General features: G+C 33.2%; 1 protein-coding gene across 4 annotated transcripts in view; it reads left to right on the forward strand.

Moving 5' to 3' along the window:
- LOC148599667 (uncharacterized) overlaps nt 1-5,157 on the forward strand; it is a 77,170-nt gene extending 72,013 nt beyond the window's left edge. For all 4 annotated transcript variants that reach the window (XM_088557123.1, XM_088557124.1, XM_088557122.1 and 1 more), the window contains one exon: nt 1,546-5,157. In XM_088557123.1, coding sequence (XP_088413249.1) covers nt 1,546-1,573 — 28 coding nt within the window. In that variant the 3' untranslated portion in view covers nt 1,574-5,157. The remainder of the gene's footprint in view (nt 1-1,545) is intronic.
- Nucleotides 5,158-10,314: the final 5,157 nt, after the last annotated feature.

Below are 10,314 nucleotides of genomic sequence, written 5' to 3' on the forward strand. Positions count from 1 at the left end.
TTCTAATTAGAAACTTTGATTGGCTTGATAATTAAAACGTGTAGAAGATTTTAGTGAATTTACGTTTGTTTTTTTTTTGGTTTTAATTGCTCATTTTAATTAATTAAAACCATATTTGTTGTACAATAATTTAATTAATTAAACTTCAACTGGCTTGTTTGACTAACATAACCTGATATGTGCTGCTTAAATACACTAAAAGATAAATAATGCTGCAAAAATGTGAGAAAAGTTTTCTTGATGGTAAAGAAAATTATGAAAAAGGAGCTTTAGACATATGCATCAATCTGAATCATAATTGATTAGCATTTTGTTTCCAATCCCAATTGCCTACCTAATTTAGCTCAAGTCTGATTTCTAGCCATCTCATTTTCATATTTTTGTCTTAGTAGATGGGGTTTTTGATAGAGTTATCTGCCCTTGAGATGTTCATTTTCAGTGCATTTCAATGAAATTATAACTCAATGCACCTACATGTTTCTTTTCCTTGATTCTGATGATTCAAATAGTCAGATCAAACTTTCAAAATGGATGGATTTTTTTTCGTGCCATGTTCTACCCACTTCCTGATTCTTACAGGGACTGACACCGATATAGAGAAACTTTAATAGTTTAGGCAGGTTTTCACATTTATCAGGGTTCAGTAAAGACAGGTTTCACAGTATTACTGAATGTTATTATAAAACACTCCTGTGACCCAGGGGATTAATTTTCTTCTTGGTTGAATCTGTTTTTATCTGGATTCTTTCCTGATTACTTCTCCTGCGGCACATATATCAATGATCTTGTCCTAGGAAGACAAAAAAAGGAATTAAATCATGGTTATTAGAATCTCTTCAGATTGAACATGATAACGCTATATAAGCCAGATTAGACTTCATGTTGATTTGAAAGTACAATTTGGATCAAGGTTTTGTGATGATAGTAAACATCATAATTGTTTACTTACCAGGTGGTGACACAGTTCTGACAATGCTTCATTTTCAGAGTTTTCCATGAATTTGATAGGAAATTAAAATTTAAAAATTTCCTATGAAAACTGGTACTGAAAAAGTACTTTAATTCGTGGATAATAATTTCATGGATTCTTGAATTTGTAGGTTTTAAGGTTTTTAGTATACATCAATGGAAATCTCCTTTTGGAAATTTTGTGGTTTGGCCTACCCATGAAAACCACGAAAATTGGTACCCCACAAACAATAATACTTTCATAGTATGCTGCAGTATTCCTGCCAAAAACCTGTGTTTAATTATAGTTTCTTCATCTCTCTAGCTTTTCCCCTCTTTATTGTTCGTAGTGGCTGATATACGGAAAATCAAAATTTTTATCACAGCTACCTTTAGGTTTCTTGGCTTTAGAGTTTTGTAACTTAAATCATATAAAGAGGAACAAGCATGTGCTTATACAAGCCATTTTTATATCTTTTTATGCAATATTGAAATATCTATGTTTACCCTTATTTGTTCTTTATTGATACGTGTAATACTATTATTCCATGTGAGCAATGTTTGAATTTATACCATTTTTTTTCTGTTTTTTTTCAGGCAACTTAAGAAATGTGCGAGTACCTAACACATCAAATGCATCCAGATCTCGGCAGTACTCTTACAATATATCTCGAGGTGGGAATGGATACAGATCATCTGCTTATACTTGACCTTGACAACCTTTGACCTTTAGCCATGACTCTTGAAGGTTGAGAAATAGACAGTGAAAAGTGACTTTGACCCTTAACAATTCTTATATGTACCATAATCCTTCCATAGTTTCTAAAAAGCTCAATAGCTGTTTTCATTTTAAGGGATGATTAGAATTAATGATGTCTCGCCCCACTTTAGTGGAAAAACATAATGTTCTTGCTCTGTCAATCACACTTTTGTCATTACGACACCTTGGAAACTACTGCACCAAACTTCATAAACTTTGTATAGTTTTATAGTCTAACCTAAATATACCAGTCAAACCTCTGTTTAATCTGAGAGTTTTTTGTCAGTGGTAAATTTAGTACATACATGTACTGGGTACATGTATTGTTTTATTTTCAACCTCAGAAAAGTTAACACCTGTCTGTCAGCATGATATGGTTGCCATTGGATTAATCAGGCTTACATGTATATTGTTAATGTGAAGTTCATGTGAGTCGATCTTCACATGAAACTTGTGAACTTCACACAAAATTGATTTGATTTTTGTGTGAAAATTTCATGTAAAGACTCAAATCATTTAAATTTCACATTAAATCCGTCTCAGATTTTATCTGCTTGATCAATTCAAGTGAAAGCCGCATGAAATTTGCATGATAAATAATCATGAGAAATGATTTTGCCTGTATAAGCAGGTTCTACCATATTGTTCATTGTACCTCATGGTTTTGCCTTGGGTTTCTCAATGAAATGTTAGAAATTATCATATAATGAAAACTAAGAAATTTTCATGCCATCTTCTTTTTTTTTTAGATTTCTGTGATAAATATACTATCACACAGTTTTAAATATGCATTCTTCCCCAAATTATAGTATAATGTTCTTTGAAAAATATATTCTCTACAGTTTTATTTTTGGGCTACAGCACTTTCCGTGACAATAACGAAAATAAAACTGCTGCAAAAATTTCATTGTTTACAGTAGTCACAACTGCTTGATAAACTCGATATGGTACCTCTTCAAAGTCATCTAAGGCTTATTTTTTGTACATGTATTACAATTTAATGGTTTGAGGAGGAATCAATGGAATCAAGTACCCAGATACAGTGTAGACCAGATGAACTGTAATGTTTAAAGTTATATGTACCTTTTGGGAAACAAAGTGTCTTTTAATGGCTTCCTGATAAATGATGGAAGATTACTTACACAAGAAAATATAGATCTTAGTTCTGCATTAAATACACTACAAATGCCATTTTATGATCAAATACACTGCTTATTACTCAAATTATAAATCAAAACTTTTATAGCTAGATTTTAGCTGCATTATTAGGTATTTATCATTGCAGTTCAAATTATGTTTTTACAGATACTGTTTCCTGCAGATTTTGAAATGGGCAGGGTAATCAAGGTAAAAAATTACACTTAGTACATTCAATGCAAATTTGAATGCATATCACAAGTTTAGGGGAAATTGACAGGTAAGGGCAGGCTGCTTATTTAACCGATCAAAAAGAGGCAGGGTACCTGCACCCCCACAACCATCTGTAGGGAACACAGACTAGTATTTTATTTTATTTTACTTTTATACTTAAGTTCATTAGTTTTTTTTCACTAGAAGATTAAATTTCCTTGCTCTCTGTTTAATACACATGCAGTCCTTGAACTGATCTGTGCAACATCGATGACCGTTGACTGATTGGTCGCTGACGGATCGGTGATCGGTGACTGATCTGATCACAGTTTTGTTATATAAAATGACATAATAACTGTTCAAAATAAAAGAAAAGTAAGATATTAATTGATGTTTAAATCTATTACATGTAAATACGTGTAAAATTAACAAAGAAAACAAGAAAAACCGTAAAATACAGTGACTGCTCTGTGGTCACATGATGGGATCACCAGTTTATTGGACCGGTTTGACAGATTGATGACTGACCAGAAACTGATCGGTGATTGATTACCAATCGCAATTTTTGTTGCACGGATCGGTTCAGGAACTGTAAGTGGTTTTGGCATGTAGTAAAGTTAACTAATAGAGCTAGGAGTTTTATTATGCATATACAATGGTCTCAAATTTTTTAGAGGATATTAGTGGCGAGGCCAAGGGTTTCTGGGATTTGGAATCCTCCTTTTTTATATTTTGTTAAGTTCATGCATTTTAGCTGGAAAAAAAAATGGCCATTAACAGCCTAGACTCACCCCCAGTCTAAATTCAGGACTGCATATTGATCTTTCCAATTTTTAAACTTTTAAAAGGAAATTGCTGGGATGACAAGAATTTATTTCTCACTTGTTCTGTATGTCCCATTGTCTGTTCGCTATCTTTGTATTTTTCAAGGGGGTCTTTAGATATATGCTATTGCAAAGCTCCTTGATTTTTTTTCTTTAAAATTCATTTTTTTCCCAGAAATAACAACTAGAACACCTACTGATATTTTCCTGACTTATCTGCAATATTATCCTGGTTTACTGCTTGTGTTTACATCACAGGTTCTAAGGTCATTCTAGCAGATGACCATTAACAGTTTACAGTAACAGTTTAAAAGGTCTAGGACAATGTAATGCCAGTTTTAGTTCAATGCGTCTGTCATTACAGAATCCTGAATTATATGTTGGAGTCTGTCGTTACAGCATCCTGAATTATCTCAGTAGTGTTTACAGGTGTTCATCTGTTGGAGTCTGTCATTACAGAATCCTGAATTATCTCAGTAGTGTTCCAGGTGTTCCTCTGTTGGAGTCTGTCATTACAGAATCCTGAATTATCTCAGTAGTGTTTCCAGGTGTTCCTCTGTTGGAGTCTGTCGTTACAGAATCCTGAATTATCTCAGTAGTGTTTACAGGTGTTCCTCTGTTTGAGTCTGTCTTTACAGAATCCTGAATTATCTCAGTAGTGTTTCCAGGTGTTCCTTTGTTGGAATCTGTCGTTACAGAATCCTGAATTATCTCAGTAGTGTTCCAGGTGTTCCTCTGTTGGAATCTGTCATTACAGAATCCTGAATTATCTCAGTAGTGTTTCCAGGTGTTCCTTTGTTGGAATCTGTAGTTACAGAATCCTGAATTATCTCAGTAGTGTTTACAGGTGTTCCTCTGTTGGAGTTTGTCGTTACAAAATCCTGAATTATCTCAGTAGTGTTTCCAGGTGTTCCTCTGTTGGAATATTTTGGTTGATTATCTGTCTTTATATTAACATGTAGAATACTGTATTAAAAGGAAAATGGAAAAAAGATATATACATGAATTTCATAAAATGCACAACATGTGTTTACAATGTATGGCCAATATTGAATATTTATAGGGAATGGGGGTGGGGTGGGTGAATAGGCAGAGTTGAAAATTTTAGAAGAGCTGTATTTTTATTTGTCTGTCTTATGCCACATAATTTTAAGTTGTTGAACCATTAGAACTGTGATACTTTGTGTTTAGTCTTTCAAATTTATGTAAATAAATTATATATAGATTATGATAATTTACAATGTGTCAGTTTTGACATTAAAATATGAAATGATAGTTGTTTTCTTCTTCATCTCTATAAGGCTAACTGTACTCTTTTACATATTGCAAACCAGTACAGTTCCAAATGAGCAGTGTACTCTCATACATGATCTTTTATAAGTAGCACTCCAGATAAGAATCATGCAAAATATGTTCCACGGTTGGAAAGCCTACATATTCTTATTTTTATATTTTAAAATGTTATAGTAAACAGAACTTAACATGTGGCTTTCCATATAACATGTGCTTAGGAGATAAAAAATATAAAGAATATACTGTAGAATTCAAAATTACAGGAGATAACTCTGTAAATTACACTAAAATACTATAGAAACTTGAAGTTTCCATATGGTAGCCTCAGAGTCAGAATTGTATGTTGGATTGACATGCCTTCCCAGGGGTACATCAGAGTCAGAACAATTAACATGCCTTCAACTTCTGTGAGCTAATACATTATAAACCTAGATCAGTGTACAGGTCTAGATCCACAAGTGAAGTTAAAAGTACCCAGTCTTTAAAACTGATAAGTTGAATGTTCTCATCCTGAAATGCATGGGACCAAGGATTTATATATATATATACATATTTAACTCTTTGATGGGACATTAAATCAATCAGTCAATCAATCAATATAATAACACTGTGAATAAACAAATCATCATTGAAACATATGTTGCCTATTCAAATTATTTTGTCTGAACAAAAGGGAGAATACTCTATTTGAACGAATTTTAAACAAGAGAATTTCAGATTCCATGCTAATTTCTCCCTTTCTGTTTTGCTTCAAGTTTATGAAAGGGACGTTACGATCAAGAAATGAAACACAGGGAGGATGCAGGGCGAAATTTCACAAGCACCCCCCCCCCCGATTGGTCGTTTATTACACCATATTCTTGCCTATAGCACGTTCTAGTCATACAACTTATGACAATATTTCACTCCAGTCGTTGAAGCACTACCGTTTTGAGGGCTTTTACCATTACTTAAATATATTTTACTAGATGTCGTCTGGGCACTTACACGGAATCTTTTATGATTGATAACAACTCGACTGGCATCACAATTAAGCTATCAATTTTCTTGAAATTGTTATTCAAGTTCTTTCCGATACAGAGCAAATCTATAGAACCAATAGAGTAATTATAGCTAGGAACAAGGTAGTAAGGGGTTAATGTAGCTGATTTGTAGATTATTAAGCATCTATTGTTTGATGTACATGTACCATGAAGGGGCGTGTCAAGGATTTCAAGTAAGGGGGGCATAATCTACGATTCAGTGAATAGGAGAAGTGACTTCTCTCGAGTGATAGGGAGAAGTGAGTCGGGAATGGGGAGAAATCATTCTTCACCGCTAGAATATTACCCCGGGGTAATAGAAGTAAAGTTCTAGCGAAAAGCAATGCAAGAAAGTTTGGGGGTATACGTAAAATTTTGAAAAATCAAGTTTTTATGCAAAAAAAAAAAAAAAAAATTAGGGGTCAGAAAATTGACATGAATCTACGACTGACTTATATAATTATGTCTTGACGAAACCGAACTTAATTATATAACATTTAACAACAATTCTCTGTAAGGACAAAACAATACGGAAATAATTGGAAAACACGAGTGTCCGATATTGCTTATTTTTACTGTATGAAGTCATCCTAGCATGTAAACGTGGAAAACATCAACAGTTTGTAAAATTGTAAGTCTGTTGCCATGGTAACTATCAATTAAATTTCACTGTACTGTGGAAAGGTAATTTCATGCCATTTTTAACAGTTCTGTTTCCATGGAAACCATTTCTGAATTTACTTAACTTTGTTCTGCATTAATTAAGACCTACATTTTATTATTATATACAGTTATTTGTCATAGTTATAAATACTGCTGCTGAAACTCGTGGTCAAAATGAGTCTAAAAGTACCTTTCAAAAACGGTCATTTTTGCATTGTAAGAATGTCATTTTCAGCAAATTTCAATTAGCATACTCAAACTATTGCACCTTTAGATAGGTAAGTCCTTTAAATGTGACAAAATATAAACTATACTTTAAAAAAAAACAGAAAAATCAGACGTGTTATTTTTCTAAGTTGAGAAAAATGACCTTGATTATGGTTTCCATGGCAAAAATGCAAAAATATGAATTTTGGAATGTTTTCTCTATCCCGAACATTTAATCTCCGAACATTTCTTTTTCATTAAGTGGAAAAAAATATTAGTTTGTAGTCAGGATACACGTATAAAGACCTATTTTGTATTGGAAATAAAGGTCAAGGTCACGCGAATAAATGCTATAAAAACTGAAATATGAAGACCTTTCAAATGACCTTGAAATGAGAAAATTTGACCTTGGAGTTTAAAATATTGCCTTTTTATTCTTTTAAAACGAAGAGCAACGAAACAAGTCCATTGAAAACAGCAAAAGTTCCCTTTTGGTAGTTAAGGTAAATACTAATTTAAAATGTCGGTTTCCATGGCAACGGGTTCGCAAAAGTGAAGATTTCTTGCTAATTTCGAGGTTAATATTTTAGTGGTTTTAAAGATATTAGAAAGTTTGAATTTTCCACATGATTTTGATTCATTTATAATACTTCCTCATCAAATTAATGAAATAGCAAACGGGATTACAATAGTTAAATTAGCACTATAAGAAACACGATTGATCATTTTGTCCATTGTCCGTTGGAATGTCCAACATGCTGGCAATACATATAGGTAGAACGGTACTATTTCTCATTATATTTTGTACCCTACTCAGGTAAATACTTCCGGACACTGTGATTGGACAAATTTTGTTCTTTTTACTTTTAAGTTTCTACATTTCTTTCAAGAAAATAACATATGGCACGCACTTTCAAATTTTCGAGAGTTTTTTTCGAACGCCACTTAGCAATAATTGGCCAATTGGCAAACAGAATTGCGATCAGGTGACTTGCGTTTCCATAGAAGAGCGTCCTTAAGGTCAAAGGTAAAAAGCGAATCTATACCGACTCCGTCCGAAAAAGTCAGTTTAAAGCTCCGTCATTGTTTTTAAAGGGTATTCGAATGTTTCAGTTTTACCATAATTTTGTCGCCTAAAGGAAATGAATAGTACCGTTCTACCTACGGGGCTCCGAATGGGACTTGATCTTTTTGTAATCAAAATCAATTTTGTGAGACAAAAGTCTATTTTGTGTCACAAAATTCAATTTTGTGAAACAAAATTAAATTCTGTGTCACAAGAGTCAATTCTGTGTCACAAAATTCAATTCTGGTAACCTACTGTGTCATTTAACCTTGAATCTCAAGATAGATTATTTGAGCGTTTGTAAACAAAAGGGAAACGAAAGTTTGACTCGTACTATGGGTTTTTCATCTCGCCCGACCTGTTCCACTCCACCGAATTTCTTGTGTCAAACACCAGTAGAATCGGAATGAAATAAGGAATCTATCTGTTTCTGGCAAAAAATCGTGAGGGATAGTGGAACACAATAATCTTTCGCCGACTTTGACAGATTAACAAATTTCACCGCCAAACACATTTCTAATGTGATTTTCTTGGCTAATCTGACATTTTATTTCTTTTTCCAGCGAAATTTGGACAAATACATTAATACAAATTACTTTGTCAAATTTTAACAAATTTTGTTGCGATTAACAAGTCGGGCAAAAGAGTTGAAAGATGTCATGAAATGATCACGTGATTCACCAGGAGAAAAAGTAGGAAAATCGCGTATTTTAAAACCTGTTTTAACAAACAATTCTCATAAAAAACGTATATAATAGCAATTTTAGTCATTTCAAAAAAGTTTTACTGTAGAATGCAACTTAAAAGATTTTTCTTTTAATTTCACTCAAAACGGCCTTAACCGTCCTGCATTGCTCGAAGTAATCGGAAATCTGCGGTTACTATGTCCAATGAGAAATCTTACGAAATCGTGATGTGAGATTTCATTTGCATATCCAAGGATTCTGTAAACTAATTTGCATACAAAATTGACTTTACTCACACAAAATTGACTTTTGTCCCACAAAACTGATTTTTGTGACACTAAATTGAATTTTGTGCCACGGAATTGACTTTTGTGACACAAACTTGAAAATTTGTAGTATGCTATAAATTTAGTTAATATGAATTCATTTTTGTTGCACAAAATTCACTTTTTCCGTACAAAATTGAATTTTGAGTACAAAACCTCAAAAGTCCCATTTGGCGCCCGTACTACATTCATAGAGCGGCTATTAAAGCGCTACACGTCACCGCGTAACCACTTGTGAACTACTGCGATTTCATTGGTCAAGAACACTGTAATATAAAGTGATGATTTTATCAATAAAATGGACAATTATTAACCAAAATTTTGATCTTGTAATAAAAGTCTCTGTGTTCGAAGGTAAAACACACAATATTTAATTGTCATATTTTATTGACCCTTCAGTTTTACATCGATATACATCCAAAATTGAACTTTCTTTGAAATAGAGCTCTTGGATATGAGCTGCAATGCATTGCATTAAAATTTTTATCGCTGACAATATCAAACCCTTCGAAAATCATTCTGGGTCACCGGACCGAATCCCTAATAATGCAATTTGTTCTCTTTTCTTCTATATGGGTACAGGAAGTGTATATTTGAAATATAAAGTCCCTGATGGGTAACTACGGAAATAAACATTTTCTAGTGGACGGTGTGGACCGAATGAATTCAGGCGTGGTCTGGTGCATTTCGATGGGTCTGGAATGTGACATTTGAAAACTGCAATAAGATTCCATTAAGGAATGTGTGGAAGAATATTGTACATTTACATGTCAGACAGAATGGGATGCACCTGAATATCTGGGAAAGTTATCGAACATCCGGGCTCTAATTAGCAATACAATGATACTAAATACTTATTGTATACTTTTAATTGTTGAAATCAAATTTAATGTATAATACACACATGACAGTCAGATCAGTCCCGGATGTACCCACGTCATGAACACGTACATCCAATAAGAAAATGTTCTTGTCTAACGAACTTCATCATTACAAATTGATCCAGGATTTTCGATTAAAGGGGCACACAATTAAAATTCGCCGAAAAATTTTTTGAGTTTTTTTTTTTTATTTTTTGAAATTTTCTTCTAGAGTGAGTGCCATGTAGATATATTTTGTGGTAAAATTAGCGAGAAATTAAAGTTTCAACCTAAAACCGCCTAAATCTA

Source organism: Perna viridis, chromosome 13 (assembly GCF_037379345.1).
Source record: "Perna viridis isolate PV_CMFRI_1.1 ecotype Kerala chromosome 13, ASM3737934v1, whole genome shotgun sequence".
In the NCBI taxonomy this organism is placed as follows: domain Eukaryota; kingdom Metazoa; phylum Mollusca; class Bivalvia; order Mytilida; family Mytilidae; genus Perna; species Perna viridis.